Here is a 19646-nt window from a genome sequence, read left to right on the forward strand (position 1 = left end):
AGAAAATTAACAGCAGGTGTCATACAAATTATCAATTAAATAATTGAAAATCCAGGAAATGACGATGAATGGTTATAAGGCAACAGTAATGACATAAAAAATGACCATTTCAGTAATTTGAGACAATTGTTGGAATTATTGCAAGAGATAGCATGTTATTAATATAAATATAATTATAATATAAATATAAATATAATCAATCAATCGAAACAAATAATAAAAGATAGAAATTAAGAACAATTATCAAAACTGTAAATAATTGTGAATAAATAGCAAAAAAAATTTGAATTCTCACAAGATATACGGTCAAGATGAGGCCCTAAATAAAATATGAATAACTGTATAGTCGTGTATATACACCATCCTTTTTTCTAATTCACTACTTTCTATCGATTAATATCAATAATTTACCACTGAGTTGGGTCACTGATATTTTCATGCATGAGACATAGTATTTATGCACTTGTATCCTCTAGTTAATATTTGTTGAGTTTCAATGTAAAAAAATATCGATGTTTATTTTCCACTGACAGAAATGGGAGGCGGCTAAATAGAAAATATTTTTTATCGGTCAAATTGGAGTTATCAAAGAGGGTAATAATACTTGCATACCAAAACGGCCATGATTCTATTGGCTAATGAATCCAGCTTGGCCGATTTTCCGACAAAAACTCACGATTTTATTCCCAAGCCACATTAAAATTAAATAAACCAATTTTTTACCTCTGAAATTGATTTTGTAGATAAATGGTTTCATTGATGATTATTATCGAAAAAGGTGATGTTCAAAGAGGATATGAAATTCTTATTTTTTCTTCAAATCACGCGGTAGTCAGATATCAATGGCTGTCAAAATATGGAGTATAGAGGTAAGAATAGCCATCTCAGTGAATCAAAAAAGTGTTGAAATGGAGAAAATTAAGTTGGCGCTTTAGTAGCAAATGAAAAGATTCTAAAAACAGTACCAGAAATTATTAGAGTAGGATAGTAAATTGAATTTTTTGAGAATTATAACCATTTTAACAAAACTATTCATATACAAATCTATTTGAAAATTGTACATAAAATATATTATAATATATGCAAAGTAATAAACAGTAACATCTACAACCTCAGTCTAGCATACATCACTACTAACTACTAAATGCATATCATTCATATACTGGTGAATATTCGAACAATAATTGGCTATTTACAAAGGGACATTTTTCAGCTTTTCTCCCATTCAAAACGGTTCTCCTCACTTACACTCCATAAGTGAAACGAAATATATCTGTCGATAGGATAAGTGTTTCTTTCTCACTTGAAGAGCGAGGAATTCAAATATTCACGGACTGATTCTTATGCTTTTATGAGGAAAGCTACGGATGTAAAGCCGTAAAATTATTTGTGAGAAATTCAGAGGAAAAAAGTGACTTTGCATATAACGAAACGAATAAATATAACTGCTATTGTGCTTATTGCCCATTCATTATATTTTAAATTGGTCATTTTTTTGATATTTCAAGGAGGACAGAAGTATGAGAAACGTTTCAAGCTGCGGAATTTCTGAAACGAAAATCTGATAGACTTGAGAGAAAATACAATGTCCTTTGCGCAAAGCTTTCTTGTAATTAAGGAGAAAGTTGAAGAATATACAATGTTTAACAATTCCTACGTATCATTAGTATTTTTTACATCTTCTCAAATTTACTTTTACAATTCATTTCTTTCTTCTTTAATAAGTATATAAATACCTCAAAATGCAAATCAAAATTGCGAGATTGCGGATACACTTAAAAACAAACAACGAAGAAAAGAAGAAAAGAATGTATTAGAATACAACCAAACTCAAATTACTAAGTTCTCTAAAGAATAAACAATCGATAGCAAATGAAAAATTGAAATTAGTAATTTTATAAATAGAAATTTAATATCTTGTCGGTTCACCGCTAGCACGATCGAGGCTTTTACCTTTATTATTTTGGATTGAAGAATTATATTATTTTGAGAAAATATTGTTCAAATTTCTATCGAGTACATTGATTGGATGCTCTAAGATACTCAATTGTATGGACATTGCTATCCAGAAATATTCTATTCAGTTCATGTTTGCTGACCACTCCATTTTACAAATATCGTGAAGCTCTAATCTTTCTCACAATATTAGCATCGGTTGGCATCAGTTGAAATGAAATTTTTGTCAAAGGCGCCTACAGATGGCAAAATAATTGGCTCAATAGCCATGTGGCTATATCTTTGAGTAGTCAATGGAGTATTGATTAATACTAGTAAGTCTACGCGGCCATTAAAACTAATTATATAGTACAATCTACGAATACTAACAGGAGTTGTATCGGAGTGCTGTCGCCTCATCAAACACCTGAAGACGCTAGGCCTAGCAGATAATGCGGCGTGCAGATTTTGTGGGTCTCAATGTCTATCGACATTTTGAAACATTAAAGAACTCCAGAGTACTACACCTGGGTGCGTATGAAGATCTCTGGCAATCAAAGCCATCCCACATTCTAGAGTTTGTAAAAGAAGTGGAATTGATGGATCAGCTGTAAATAGATACCTATATTCATACATACATACATACATAGAAAAGCTGATATAACTTCTACCAAAAACAATCCTCAGAGTTTTATATTGTTCATTATATTTTTAGTCTTGTTCTTTAAATAACAAAATACTTCCATCGCAGTAATTCAAAAGTCCAGGATTCAAACGTGGATAAACAATTATTCCATTCGTTAGTGTACAGTTTCTTAGTTCATTCCCATCTCAGTGGATGTGCTGTACTCGTTATTACTTTTATTAGTACAGTTTGTTGGGCTCCTCCTTAAGTAATACGCAGGTGACGGTCCTCAGTTTGAGTCGCTCTCCACCATGATCCTGATGATCTGCACTGTATTTGAAGCCTATGGGTGGATTGTAATGTCTCGAGACATATTTTACAATGATAACTAACGGATCCACTACTTTTTACAATAAATCAATCAAAACAAAGGAATATAATATCAGAGCTCGATTTTCAACTTGCTAAATGTCATAAAAACAAAAAAAATTATTATATAACAACAGTGCCCATATAGAACCAAATATTTGAATTTATTTTATTTTTACAACAATGGAGAACATTACTTTGCTCCCTATCGATAGTTAAGTAGTGTGTTAATTTTTTGAATTATTTCCAATTTTACGATAAACGACATATGCGGTACCATATTCTAACAAGATGTGTTGTGATAGTTGGTATTAGACGTTAGTTTTAAATTTCATATTTCACATAGTTGTTTGTTATCGAGCCACCCTGTATATATTTGTGAATAAAATAGATTTATCAAATATGTATATTGATAGTATATTTCTTACCAAATACATGCCATCCAGTGTGCTATGAGCGCAAACGTAGCCATAAGGAGTAGAAGAACCGCAGCTCCATATTCTGAATACCTATCGATTTTTCTAGCAACTCTGACCAATCTCAAAAGTCGAGCAGTTTTCAACAGTCCAATTAATGTGGTTGTCTGTAAAATGGAAAATAAATCCCTCTTAAGGATCGTAATAAAACTCGATAAAGCGGCAACGTATGAAAATATAACAAAGCAAATTTAAAGTATTTGATTCCTTCTGGTTTGATTTACCTTTATTCACCTTCAGTTAGTTAGGTTAGTTATGCTAGATTGGTTAGCTGGCTTTATAGGAGATTAGTTGTTAATTTATCATTCGATAATATTCCTCTCTCGCAACATCTTCATAGCACGAAAATATTTTAAAAACAATTTACTTTAGAGTGGAGTTCATAAATCAGCTTGATTCGATAATGACAAGGCAATGATTTATAGCCTTTCCGTTAGACTAATTTCATATTACAGACTTGGTTTAGAAAAAGTTTTTTTCCAAATATTAGTTTCAAATAAGAAATAATTTCTACAAAAAGTAGCAGAAATTCGCTCGTAAGGAAGATTACACATAGTTGCAGATATACTATGTACTTTAAGAGGTTTAAATTACTTCAAATTACATTACATACAAACATAAGGTTTGTGTGTTTGGTTATAACAAAATTGTTCACCAAAGGCATTATTATTTCCATAATTTCTTCAATTAGTGCTAGTTTCGGTATACTATATTGTAATGAACAGAAAAAAGTCACTTTGAATTGACACTTCACTCCCTATGGGATTATTGGTACCATTACTTTCTCTTTAATGACTATATTGCATCATATGCCTTTCAGATTCTAATTGCTCTTTCAAAAATAGAATTAAATCAGCTTATATTACCGATCCATTGGGTAATATTTATAATATTTATTTTGGTTTTAAGAAATTTTTCGAAAAACTATTGAGGATAATATTGTTATTACCCTCGTTTACATCGTTATGTTCAAGTGTCAAGAATTCGAAAATTTGTCACTTAGTTAACAGTTTTTCTTATACATAATCCACTGGACACAAATCTGTTGATTAATCAAATTTACTTCTGTAGCTTTTATTGTTAGAATTTATTAATGAACTTTGTATTATAACAATTTCCTGGCGAACAAAGATTTTTTTCTTCGAAGGCGGTCCCCTTTTTTAGCTTAATAAGCAATGATGCATAATACTGTATTGTTTTAGATTTTTGAAAATCATGTGACTATCGCAAACAACGGTTATCATAACTTTTTCAGACTTGGCTGATTCGCGTTTTGTATTCCAGTATATAACTTTTTGAATGATATCGTTGGTTGTAGCAATTTTCGGTCGTTTTTGCTTGTCAGATAATGATACAGCCACATTTGAATTATCTGCCCAAAATGTTACGGTCGAAAATGATGGTGGAGAATCCCCGTATACAATGTCTAGTTCAAAAAATTTAAGCTCGATACTTAAATGTTTCATTTTTAAAAAAATCTTCACATATACTCACTTATATGTCCATCAGACATAAATTAATGATACAAACTGGCTGAGATTAAAATCGGAAGCATTTCAGAAAACCCCTGAAAATAGAAAGCGTTACATTGGTGTCAGAAGTGGGATTGGAGAAGTGCTCACACTGATCTAAGGAGGGCAAGAAAGAGTCCTGGGATACTTTGGTAAAGTTCTCTCGAAACCAGAACAGAATTACTGCATCACGAGAAGAAAACATCTGGTGATAGTGAAGTCCGTGGAACACTTTTACCAGAATATTAATGGGAGGAAGTTACTTATCTAGACTGATCATGTAGCACTCAAGTGGTTGATAGAGTTCAAGAATCTCGAGGGCCAGATCGCCAGATAGATTGACTTCTTCAAGAATACAACTTTGATATCCAACATCGAGCAGGTGTCAGCCATCGAAATGCCGACTCTCTATCTAGATGACCGTGCCAAGCAGACTACTTTACTGCAACAAAGCCGAACCGAATGAAGCCGTAGATTCAAGAACTACATTGGTCAACGAAGAATAGTCACCCAGGAGGATCAAAGAAGATCAAGAGAATGATCCTTACCTAAAAGAGTCTCGGCAATAGAAGGAGGAAAATCAGCGACCTACCTAGCAAGAAGTGTCAAAATTTTCACCGCTACTAACAGAATATTGTGCTCAAAGGGAATCCCTTGTCCTGGAAGAGGGCCTTTTAAAAATAATGATGATGGTTCCGAGAACGAGAATAGCTGAGGTACTGAAGAAGTTACACGACGGTCCATCGGGAGGTCATCTGGTTGTGATGAAAACTCTTAAGCGAGTCCGTGAAAGGTTTTATTTGATAAACATCTCCGATGATGTGAAGGACTGGTGTAAAAAATGTACGACTTGCGCTACGAGTAATGGACCACATCGTAAAAAAAGGCACCCATGAAACAATATAATGTTGGAAGTCTTTTCGAGAGGATCGCTTTGGATATCGCTTTGGTGGTAAATATATCCTAGTCGCGATGGACTGGATCTCGAATCAAGAGGCCACAACTGTTAGTAAAAGAATTCATCAGCCGATATGGTGTGTCCTTGGAAGTCCACAGCGATCAAGGAAGAAACTTCGAGAACTATGTGTTTCAGGAAATCTGTGACCAGCTGGGGATGAAAAAGACCAGGACGACGACATCATTACATCTACAATCAGATGGAATGGTTGAGATAATTTTACACGAACATTGACAGATGTCTGTCATTTCATTTCAACTATTCAGTAGTTTGCAGAGGTTGAACAACATTTCTTTAGAGATACAAACTCCAATGAAGACTATAAGAAATTATACATCTGCCCATTATTTATTCTTATTTATAATTGAGAGCAATATTCATGGGTATAGTAGCACCAGTAGTAATAGAGCTATAATAATTAATATGTAACTATTGTTAGTAGTATAGTTAAGTTCATATTGAAAATTAAAAAAGAGTAAATACAAATTCTCTTCAGATTAGAGAATAAGAGATTAGCTAACGCAGTTATGTTCAGTCACATGTTTCCAGTAATACAAACAGTTTTTTCGAATATCTAAATTCCCCATTTCTTTATAAACTGCATTTTAAAGTTTGCGACTGCGCATTTTTGTTGTATTCAAATCATCTTTGGTCATACCTGTGAAGTGATAATCAGCTATTTTAATAAAAATCCAGCTAACCAATCCAAAAAATTTCTTTGATTGTGTATTTAAATACAGTACCTGTGCATTTTCTGAAATTTGTAAAAAATTGAAAAATATTGAAAAGTATAATTTGCAGAATAGAACAATAATTTTTTTAAATACAAAATTGGATTTAGCAATCATTTCAACTGGATTTATTTGTTACGATTCTAAAGATTCATTTTTTGCTATAGTTGAAGAATTTAGTTCTAAGTTTGCCGGTATTTTCTATAACGCTAAGCAAGTCTTCGCAAAAAATGGAATAACAATGAGGGATGGAATCCATATAGAACTGGCTCTGGCGGAACAATTTTCTTTTACTCTTCATCCAAAGAATTACATAGTAGAGAGCGCGAAACTGGTTTTTTATCTTTATTAAATTCATTCTATACTCTATACCATCAACTATTTACAACATACTTCTTGTCACAATAATCACATTAGCTCAGTTTTTAAGTGAAAGTTGCGATCAATTAAGGAATCGAATTGTTAATGTTTATAAGTTAATAGGGAGATTAATAATTATAAATCGAACAGGATGGGAAAAAAATTTCGTAAGACTAACGTAGACTCATCATAGAGGCTGGAAGCTGAGCAGTTTAAGCCTTGAAAGTAGAAATCAATCAGTTGATAAAAAGAACAATATAAAAGAAACAGATGTGGAAAAAGTGGACAAATAGGTTCATTATAATCGGTTAAATAATCTGTTAAATGGACCAATGGTGTCCTTCTTTATTTTAATAATGCACGGTGACACAAAACGCTTTTAATTCATGAGATTTTTTCGCCACATATCTATTCACATCAGCTTCAATAGCCACATTAAACACAATGTGGTTTCTAGTGAAACTAAAAGACGTCATATAGGGTAAACATTTTAACATCATATTGTCATTGAGAAAACTTGCGAGAAGCTCTTTCAAAAAAGCATCAAGTCTTGGATTTAACCAATGGAATATATGCATTGCATTTTTAAGAATTCGATAATTTTTGAACAGATTGAAAAGGGTATTTTATGAGATTCTGTAAACTAATTTGGAGTCAATTATTACAAAATACTCTTCTTAAAAATTATATTCTCAAAAATCTATTCTAATATTCCATAGATAGATAATATGAACATAACTGCCATTCGACATTTAGTTTAAGCCCGACGTTATAGATTTTTCATCAGTTCTGCCTGTCTTCAACGCTCTCTCAAAATGAAATTCCATGGAAGTGGATTTTTCTATTTGGAAGATTGAAAAGATTAAGAATTTACAAGAAGAGCGTACCATTAAATTTGACAGGATAGCTAGTAACTTTTATTATTTTATTAGGGCGATTTGGATACTACTCGTATTCAAATTTAATATTGAAGACATTTGATAACTTTGATAAAACGTTTTCGAGGAGACATCCCTAAACTATATATTAATATGATAGATAGACAAATATATTTCAATATAAAAATTTGATATTAATAATACATGGATTTGTTTAATTGAATGTATTTTTGATACTGTTAATTTACGAATAAAATTAAATTAAAATCATTGAAGGTCCTTCAATTCTACATAGAACAATCAATTGATTGATTTAATTATTATTGCTTGAAGGTACCAAGTTTGTTTTTGAAATTTTAGATATATTTTTGCAATCAGTTAAATTAATGTTAGACAAGGCGTTATTTCAATTTGTTTTTTTATTTTTAAGTATATATTATAAGTCATTCAATAAATATGAATTGTTTTGGTGACTTCGTCCTCTTTAATATTAATTAGACACTAAATATTAAAGCTCAATCATAAACGCTTATTTATATCATGAATTGAATGGATAATTAGTTGAAAAAATTATTGTTCTATTCAAATCTAAATCCGTTATATCCTTTAATAATTGATAATTGTTAGGTATATTTGTTGATAATAATTATTCGTGACTAGCTACTCACAAGCAATATGTCATGCGAACGAAAGCGTGCTTCGACAAAAAACGATTATATATAAAAAAACAAGCATATTGGTGACATTTGGTAAAAAAATCTCCTCAATCATCCCGATAGAAATCTATAAATATTTGATATGATTCATACTTCCTTATTATAAATATACATAATTGAAATTAGACGTGGATTTATACACTACCATTAATCGTTCTTTCATATTTGATAAAAGATTCTCGATATCGTTATTAATCAACAAAACACATATCAATAAGCAATACTTTTCTTTAATAGTTTTGTCGCAATATCTTCTTGAATCAAATTAATGTAGTTTGTCACTCATCTATCGTTTCATCATTCTATCTTCTTAATATAACTATGATTAAAATTTTGTTTTGGGGAAGATATTTATTGAAAAATAGTCCAGGAGGAATCGGCGCATGAGTACCGAAAACTATTTCACCTCAATTTTTTTATGCGATCCTCTTCAAATTGATGATATATGATTGATTTTGACTTTGATGACTTTTCACGGTTCGAAAAATCTCGAATTTGGGTACTTTTGACCTATGAAAAATATATTTAATAGAAATATTTTTTTTCAATCTTAATAAATAGTTGATGATATTCCTAATATTGATTCAAAAAAATTTCATTGTTTAGACCTTTTTTTTAATTGTTAATTTCGCGCTTAGAGGTGTACATCGTTTACCTTTTATGCTTCTTCTTCTCATGTCGTCTTCTAGTTGAAGGTTGGCGACCACTTTTTTAAATCCGTCTCCGTCCCTCGCAAAATGAATTAATTCTCTGACGCTGAGATTTGTCCATTTTCTTATGTCACAGAGCCAGGATTTCTTCTGCCTGCCGATGCCTTTCTTTTCCTTTACTCTGCCCTGCATTATGTTCGTTCTGTAGAAGTAGATATTTGTCGTTGCGTAAGATGTTTTTCTTATCTTAATAATTGTCAGCAGCTTTCTTTTGCGACCAATGCGTCTTAGTCACATCTCAAATACCTCAAGTTTTTTGATTATTTGAGCTTTCAAGGTGCAAGTTTCCACTCCGTACAGCAGTACCGACGACACATAACATTCCATGAATTCTAATCTGACGTGGGGGTTTAAATTTCTGTTTGCAAACATTGAGGATTAGTTAATTCCCTTTGAAGCAATTTCAAGTCTGATCATGATCTTGACCTTTTATTATTTTATATATTTGTGATAAACTAATGAAAAAGTATTTTTAATCACATATTCCAATTCATGCGTAAATAACTTTTGTAAAATTGATTCCAGAAAAAAATTTATCAAAAACAAATTATAGACAATTTAATTATTAATAACATTGTACCCTCTAACAATTCTGATAAAGTTAATAGTTTCAAAGATAAATCATAAATAATGATTCAGGATACAGAGATGCCGATTCAGCGCATGAATCACAGAGAGACAGTGATATTTAAAGGTTATATTTGGTTAGGTGTGCTTCTGAGCGCATGAAATTAACAATTAAAAAGCAATAAGTATAAGTATAAGCAATGAATTTTTTTAATACTTATTAGAAATATTATAAACTATAATATAAAAAATTCAGAAAAGGAGTTTTATTACTATTTTATTTTTTTTAATATATTTTTCATAGATCAAAAGTACCCAAAATCGAGATATTTCCAACTTTTAAAAATTAATATTTTTGAAAATATCAACTCATAGTTATAGAACCTTTCTTATTTGAATTTGTATAGAAAATATAAAAAAAATTTTCCAGTTGAAAAATAACAATTTCTTTCAATTGATTAATCAAATTTGGTTTAAACCATATGGTACGGGTTACCCCATGGCAACAGGCAATCATATCATCAATTTGTAAAGGATGGCATGAAAAAATTCATGCGCCGATTCCTCCAGGACAATTAGTACATAAATCAGTAGCGAAAAAGTATAGACTGGCTTAAGATACTCTCTAAACTTTTGTATTATAGGCCCTTCAGCATTAATAATATAAAATTTTTGTGGTATACAATATAATTATTAATAAACGTGTCGTGATACATATTATCCGATGTTGACGGTATTTAGCGTGTCATAACTTTCGTAATTAATTAATTTTAATCTGTATGAAATAGATGTAGGCTCAGAGGTGTTTATTTTCAGCCGAATTGAATTTATTCATGCAAAATGTTCCTAAAAATAATTTCTAAATTTGTAATAACATGTTTCGTTGAAATTTTGAGAATAATCTTTTGAACATAATTATGTTAATGCCTTCGAAAGTAATCCATCAGTGAAAAGCTTACTGCAAAGTAATAATTAGAAAATATCAAATCTGAAAGAAAAAAACAGAGAATTAACAGAAATGTCGTAAGTTTCGATAAATGAAGATGTAAGATGACTCCGAGTGAGATGGTGAATAGGGTTAGATGGTGAACAGTTTTAATCGTTGTAAATAAATATCGCGCAGTTTGTCATAGATTGGTTGGCTTGCAACAGAAGTGTTACTTCTACGTAAATACAACCAGTATTTTGGTTGATACATATGTAAATTGAGAAATTATCAATCAATACCCTAGAAATTCTTATAATATATAATATCCAGTAAAAATAGACAAAAATAAATAATAACTTAGTCAAAATTCGCATAGAGCTGAACATTGGTAGAAACGTTGAATACATTATTATAAATGAAATGTCAAAAATCTCCTTTGACTCTACTTCTGCAAAAAATTTTATTCAAGGTCAAAAAAAACAAAATAAAGGTATTTTCTATTTTTCTTGAAAACTGTAAGTATTATCGTGAAAATAGCTTAGACAATTCTCTACAAAAATTGTTCAGACACTTTTTCTATTACGACTCACCATTCGTGAGATATCGCGGTGTTAATCATTAGAAAATTCATAAAATACATAATTCGCACTAAAATGCGTACACGTCATCGGACGTTCAATATAAATGAAACTAAGAAACTATCGGTTTGTGTTACTTAAACCATAAAACTTGTGTAAATTGAATACGTGATTTAGAAATAAGACTATACTGTCGGTCCCTAATTCCCTAGTTTAAATTCAACTGTCATTATACATGCAATTTTTAAAAGAGGTAAAATATCAGTATTTAAATTGTTCGATAAACTTAATAATTTAATTGATTGCGCAAAAGTATTTACAAAGATCGTAACAAATGGAATTTGTTTCCTTCTTGCAACTTCAAAAAAATGATTCCATAGACAAATATAGATATTTGAGATTTGTAAAATCTGCACGGAACAATAAAACAGTACAGTTGTCTTGACTGCCTCCAATGTCTGCTTCTGCCTTTCAACCTTCATTTGTATCGTGTGTATCATCAAGTTCAAGTGTGGCTATGCAATGAGCTAAACACTAAAGGATGGGGTTGGAAATTAACAAATAATTATTTGGAACCAATCAAACTTTTCTCCCGCATGCTCGAGAAAAAATGCTTAATACTATTTTTTGTAAATACAAGACGAATTGTACTAACAATAGTGGCTGTTAAAAAGTGGGATTATTTTGTCCACCAGTATGCATCAATTGTCGGGGTCACACTTGCTGCAATATTGAAACAAATACAACAGATGAAGATATTTATGATATTAATGAAGAGACAATTGAAGCATCCTTTTTCTTAAAACAGCGAACAGAAAGTGTACAAGAAGAAGAAAATGAAGACGAAGAAATAATTGTCGAAGTAGAATTAGACAATTATCTAATATAATAACATGAAGAAGAAAACAACCTATTCCACTTTGATCTTTAGCAATATTACCATTCTTTCAATCAATAGGATATGATCTGATCAAACTTTCTTTATTACAATAGATCGTGGAGGATATCTACTGGGGAAGCCACGTTAAAAAAATACCTAAAGCACATTACCTCATTGGCGGTTCGGAAATATGTGCATATTATGTAAAATATAAATTTTCTAGTGATTAAAACCGCGATATCTCATGAATGGTCGAATGAGTCGTAAGAGAAAAGTGACTGGACAATTTTTGTAGATAATTATATGATCTACAACTTTTGTTTTATCTATTTTCACGATAATACTTACCGTTTTCGAGAAAAATGGAAAAACCCTAGTTTTGTACTTGTAGAAGGGGATTTTTGACATTTCATTTATAATGATGTATTCTACGTCTCTGCCAATTTTCAGCTCTATGCGAACTTTGGCTAAGTCTCATACATTTCTCTGTTGTTGTTTTGTGTTATGCGGTCATCACATATACAAACAATATAACCTAACATGCATGCGGTATAAATAGTGAACATTTGTTGTTTTCTTTATGATGTAAGAAGAGATCAACTCGATGTAGTTGGACCAAAGGATGAATACTGAGTGCGGTAAGAGCAATGATTATAGACACAAAACATTGCTCAGTTCTCCAAATCCTTTACAAGATCAAATCGAATGTTACGTCACCATAAGTGCTCGGCAGAGAATGCGCCCATGCCTTATGCCTTATATTGTAATTCTTGAGATTTTAGAGCTATTTTGTTCATGCAAATTGAGTATAAGTATAAGTATATTTATTATTTTAGTTATATAAATAAATATATTGTAATTATGAGCTTGAAGTTGGAATTGAGGTTTAAATGTGTTTCCAACAACTTCAAACCAAGAAATTATTTTTATAAATGAAATGGAGACATGGAGGAATTGGTTGTTAATTCATTTATTAAAAAACATATTAAAAATCATAATTAGAATAGCCAGCAATATTTTAAATGCTTACTTGTGAAATAATTTAAACCTAAAAATACCAATAATAATAACAAGCATTCGTATTGTCTGTACTTACATACGAGTACTAATATAAAATTGTAGAATATTTTAAGACGTCATTCTTCATTTAACAATTTTTTCAAGTTCTTTGATTTACTCTTTTCACGATTATCACTGATTTTTCTTTTCAGATTTCTATTTTTTTGAGCTTGATGGTTGTGGATGTTTATTCTTATGTTGCTACTTGTAATAATATAACATTATTTTAAGTGGCATGACTTCTTTTTTTTCCTTTAATTTTATTGGACAATTTGTCGACATCTCCGGTATCAAATCTAAATGAATTCAGCTTTGCATAACAAACTTACTTGTCGAAATAAATTAAATTATTGCACGCAATTAACAGTCTAAAACACTCAGGATTATACGCCAACTGAATATCAATAAATAATTCAGTACCGATGGTGACGTCAGATCACTTTTCAACGATCTTCTATCCCTACACAAGCTAGCTAAATAACTGAAGCTATGTCAGTATTTCAACAAGAAGATAGTGTACAATATTTTAACTTATTGCAAGAAGTTTTTGTGTCGAAAATTTAGCGACAACTGGGCTGCAATTAAACAACAAACTTGGGCATATACTAACTATGAAAGGTAGCAAAACTAATTAATATTACATCAGTGGAAAAAGGCTATTAAAACTTTTAGCCTTGGCTAAAATAGTGGGAAATGTAATACATGAACTACAGATGAAACTGATGAGGAGACCCCAAAAGGAATGTTGGATAACCTTTTTCCTATGCTAGCTGTTATCTAGTTAGAAAATGTTAGAATTAAATTTATAGTCTTATTATAATCTGAGGTGGATATTGAGTAGTTGAAGAAAAAGTTGAAAGAGTAAAATAGACAACACAGAGAACAACACTAAAAACAAAACCAAAGCAAAACGAAACCAAAACTAAACTTAAACGAAGAAGGATCTTCAGTATAACATACTGGGTGAAAGAGAGTGCGAAGGAAGAGACCTGACAATTGAGCCAATGGATTTTTATCATACATGTCAATACGACATACTACAAGTTGTTTTTGTTCCAAGTTTCGCCTGCTTCAAAGTCTCCCCGTCAACTTATCTACCAGATACGGTACCAAATGACTGCTGGCTTTTTCGAAAATAAAAAAATATGCTGTAAGAGAAAAGTTTTGTGATCGATCTTAATACTAAACGGCCGACGATAAATCCGAAGAAAATATTCGAAATGGTAATTAATCATGGAATTTAACGTTGGATTAAGTTGCTAACTGAAGGCCGTACTTTGGAATACATCAATTTAAATTTTCCGTTATCTTTTTCGTTTTGTTTTAAGTTAAATAATTCAACGACTTTTATAATCATACCTTCTGTATAAATTGAGCATTAACCATAATAATACAATTTTCATTTAGAGAAAATGCCGAAAAGAAAATAGTATTGTTTTTTCAACTTGTTAGTTTCAGAAAATTCTTTATTGCTAATAAAAATACTAGTTCACCTATTGATTTTCATTCAGCTCTTTCCACTTTTTCACCGTGTGGCATGATCTCATGGGAATCTCACAATGGGAAACACATGTCTTGGTAGTGTGTGAATGAGTTTCTTTATAGTCTTGAAGTAGAAATTGCATTTATTTTGGAATCCTTTTGTTGTCTAGAAATCTAACAGCTGGAAACATTCTTATTCAAAAATTTGTAATAAATATTTATCCATTGTGTATCGACCAAAGGTAACGAATTGATTACATCGATAGTACTTTGCAAATTGTCTCACTTTGCAGTATAAAACAATTAGTTTTCTATAAAATCAGTTATTGCAGAGCGGATAGTATCTGTAGTTGTCGGTGTTGGTTGTAGGTACATTGTAAGTTTGAAATTTTTTGTCTTAATTACTCAGATCAGAGCAATGTTTTACAATTTTTTCTTTCGTTGCCATCTCATGTTTTATTTCTGTATTGCATGCTGCTACATAAACATCATGGTGCGATTCTAATCTTCGCTGTCTCAACGTTTCTAAAATCAAAGTTTTATCGCATAAAAATATATTGCAGCCTTTTTCATTAAATCCATTGACATCGTTGAATCTGTGAAATTCTTAAAGCTTATTGCCACTTTATCTGGAAAATTAAGCTCCTCCTGCTTTGCGCTGAGATCAGTTTCCAAAGAACTCAACTTATCCACCTCAATAACAGTTTATTATGCCCTTATTGAGTACGACTCAATTTGAGCGAATCTTCAAACTAGAAAAGAGAGCTGTTAGTTATTTACTCGGACTAAACAGCAGGGCTCAATGCAGAGACTTCTTTGAAAGATTAAACATTCAGACTCTTCCTTCCTTATTCATCTTTGAATCCGTTTGCCTCACTTGCCAATTGAAAGCAAATAGATATCATCTTTTCCCGCATTCCACAATAATTTGAGGGAATATTTACATTTCATAACCGAATAGTAAAATTGATTTAGTTTGAACTATTCAACTCGACTGAATGAGATATCTATACGCAGAGGTAAGACGAGTGCTTCGAAGTAAAAGGAGCAGTAGACTAGAGTTACTTAGTCCCATGTGAGATTGAAATAGAAACAAGTCTATAGCAAACTCTATTCACTGAGTTGCTCTACTTTTCCCAATACTCGCCAGAAAACTTTTCATGGTTCATTCAATAGAAATGCATGAAATATTATATTGAGAACAATAGATGCAAATGAACGTTATTAGTATTTGTTTGTTTATTATGGGTTTAATTTCACTTAGCCACGTCTCTAGTAAATAAGATATAGTTTCGGCATTCCCACCTAAACAATGTTCCTCGGCCGAATATTTCCAGCTCGGTAAATGTGATAAAGTGAGAATCGATTGAATTTCCAGCTCGATTTCCAGATTTGATTTCAATAAATTCCTTCTTACGGATAGTATCTCTACTAAAGTTGGATAAGAAAATGAATAACGGTGGGATTGGTCATGTTTGAGATGATTAGTAAAGGTTTAACAAAAGCTTACGAGTATTTGAGTATTTGGAATGAGATATATTGATATCAACTATTTTGTGTTTTTTCTTAATGCAGAAATAAACAGTTTTGCCTACTACTCATTGTTAATCATTATTTCTTATTATTTTTCACACCATTTTTTGCGGTTATCTACACTAATAAAGACATCATGTTCCAAAACGATATCTCAAAATTTCCTTTTAAGTCATTACTTGGGATCTGCTCTATGAGTAACCGTGAGGATACAACATTTTAAGCATCAGTTTTCTGCTTATTTTTCTTTTGTAGTATCTGATATTTATGGCTTGAATTTGAATGATCTGTTGATTTCTTTAAGAGTTTTTAAAACAGTTTTTGCTTCTCTTTGAATCAGTCTGTCATTATTGTAGTTGTGGAAATCTATCGTACCTATGTTACAAGCTGTTTCAAGTCAGAACTCAGTCTCCGTATTGCTTAGAGTTTCTCAGTATGAAACTAAAGTTCCTAAAGGTTCCACTAAAGGAATAATATCTATATGCTCAACAGGGTTTAATTAACCATCAAATATGACAAGATTTTTGATTCCTGCAGATCTTTTAAGGTCATTAATAGAAATGCGATGATTGAATTGAATAGGATTGAGTTTCCTAGTGAAAGATAAGGTATCATATTTTGTCAGATTGAAGTAAATGATAATCACCAATTGTTAGACTTATATATGTAGTTTTATATCATATGCATATATACATTAGAATGTAAGTTTTCTATCATCAGTTATGGCCTCAAATTTGTGATACTATGATATAACCGTTAGAAAGCCTTGGCCAACTCTACCTAGATGTAATCAACTCCAATACGTTAGCTAATTGTGCTGCCAAACACGAAAAGGAGATAATCAATAAAACCACCAAAGCTCTGATGGTGTGAAGAAGCTTCGCAAGGAGGAAATGGGGTTGTAATCAAAGATCCTACTGTGGATGTACACGGCAATTGTGAGACCAATCATCCCATATGGAGTAGTAGATTGAGGTACTAGAGTTAGTCTGAATACCACGAGGAACAACTTATTAAAAGTACAAAGATTGACTTTCATATGTGCCACCGGAGCCATAAAATCACAGCTAAACTAGTGATAGAATGTTCAGAGACGGAATCACCAACTAAAAATCGTCTCTAAACAATTCCCAAACCTGATGCATCGAAAAAGTTTAGTTTCTACAGAAAACTGGCCTCAATTCTAAATTGTAGAAGTGAGTATGATCAAAACACCATACAAGATATGAGCAGAAATGCCATTGAATGGTGATAGACAGATATAAAGCAGCAGGCGACAGAACTGGAATAGGATTGTACAGGACCAGAACTAAATACTCTGAAAGCCTGGGCAACACATCAAGCATTTTTAAAGCAGACATTTATGCAATTAAAAATATGTCTTGTCCATATTACAGAGGAACTATCGCAAATAGAAGATAATCATCCTGTCAGATTTTGTTGCACAGGAGAAGAAATCTCAATCTACATTCTCTCGACGTGAAGGGAATACTGAGCACTACATCTAGAAGCGTATGGAATAGAAAACAGAAATCACCAGATTTTAACGAGAAATTGAATAATTAATCCAATGGTATTGCCAGAGCTGACGCACTGTCTCGTAGTAGACATGCACGACTAGATGTATAGTTTTAATTTTTAGATGCTAGTTAAAACTTCAGATTTTGTAAAAGAAGGTTAACACGTATTTGTATTAGAATTAAATTTGTCAAGAGGTTCGCTTCTATAGAATATGTAAGTCGGTTGGTAATTTTCTTATTGGTTTCCAGATAGGACCAAAACTTCTTAGAATCAACTGCTAGCTGTTGTCCTTCGTTTCCCATCTAGTTATAATGACTTCGACGTAAATCTTTTTTAATTTTGGCTCTCACATTACTAATTTTAATGTAGTCATCATTATTGGTATTCTTAAATTTTTATAACAGACCATGTTTAACTTTTAGGTTGCAAATAAAGGACGCTCTTTTATTGATCTAAGAATTGTTTTGGGAACACTATGATATTTATTATAAAATATCAGGAGCTAGTAATTGATTCATTATTCATTCAGTAAAATCTTTATAAAGTTGGACGAAGTACGTTATACCTTGAATTTATTAGTACTGAAAATGACTAATTTGCATCATGACGATGATTTTAAGGGAGGGAAGAAACTTATTTTTATGAGTTAATTTATCAACTATCTACTTACTAAAAATTGATTCCGAATAATTCTAAATCCAGAGTAGGTTTTTGAGAGTTATCACTTTGTTTTCAGTATTTGGGACTTATTTAGTGATATAAGAAGTTTATTTATCATTATACATATTATTATTGATATATAATTACTATCACTTACTATATTTATTATTATTATAAAAATAATTATCATTAATGCATAAATTTGAAAGTGTGAACCATTATTTTATGTATATAATCAACATTAAAAATTACATAGACTTCTATCTGGTTTAAAGCATCAAACTATCATAGACTACCTCGTCTTTATCCAAGCCCAACTATAGAAAAGAATTAAAAGTTCATTTAAAAATCATCTTTCACGAAAAAATCTTGCAAAAGAATCTTTGAATATTGCGGAAATATGACTGGTGTAGTGAAGTTTTTCTGCCAAAAATAATTGACAAAAACTTGTGTGTTTTATAAATCGATAAAAGGAGATAAGTCTTAATTTTATAATTAATTTTCAATTATTAATCAACTTGAAATAAACGTTAATTTGACGTTCGGAATTAAAGACTCAATAAATTAAATAAGAGCTTGTTAAAGAGGTTTTTGTGGTAAAGACTCAATCTACTAGAATTAAGTTCTTGTTAAAACGCTATACGCAATGTACCACTCAACATAATTCATGGATATTCTTTTGATCAATAAAAATTTTCCTGATCAACGAATTGAATCAGACATTGCGTATATCACGTTAATGCTCACACGTATCAGATAGGCAATTAATAACGACGGTCTGCCATATCTCAGGAACGGATTATATTACAGCTTCAGATGGGAGAAATATAACAAAATTGACCTCGAGAAATACGTGGAAATTATTTTCAGAATGTCAGATCCACCACTAGAGGGCGTATTTGAAAATATAAAATTGTAAAAGCAAAATTTTTTGAAATGTACCCTAATCTAATTCCTCAACTTATTCTGCGCATTTTTTATTTGAAAAGTGAATAAATAATATATATGAATTAACATTCAAATAGCGCAAACTGCATGTCGATATATATTTTGTGCCCACACAGAACTTGAAAATTTATTCTAGATAGAATGTTCTATCTGCAATAATTAAAACTGATTACAATAATCTATTATTAGAGCTTGATGGGGTTATTTAAATGTATACCATG

At 31.2% G+C, this 19646-nt stretch overlaps 1 protein-coding gene across 7 annotated transcripts in view; it reads right to left on the reverse strand.

The window, feature by feature from the left end:
* Positions 1 to 19646, reverse strand: part of LOC130901476 (potassium voltage-gated channel subfamily H member 6) — a 286333-nt gene that overhangs the window by 38875 nt on the left and 227812 nt on the right. For 5 of the 7 annotated variants that reach the window (XM_057812903.1, XM_057812904.1, XM_057812900.1 and 2 more), the window contains one exon: positions 3358 to 3512. In XM_057812903.1, coding sequence (XP_057668886.1) covers positions 3358 to 3512 — 155 coding nt within the window. Of the gene's footprint in view, positions 1 to 3357; positions 3513 to 18773; positions 18795 to 19646 lie in introns of all 7 variants that reach the window. The other 2 variants (XM_057812899.1, XM_057812898.1) reach the window with 1 other exon arrangement.

The sequence above is a fragment of the Diorhabda carinulata genome, chromosome X, assembly GCF_026250575.1.
Source record: "Diorhabda carinulata isolate Delta chromosome X, icDioCari1.1, whole genome shotgun sequence".
Lineage (NCBI taxonomy): Eukaryota > Metazoa > Arthropoda > Insecta > Coleoptera > Chrysomelidae > Diorhabda > Diorhabda carinulata.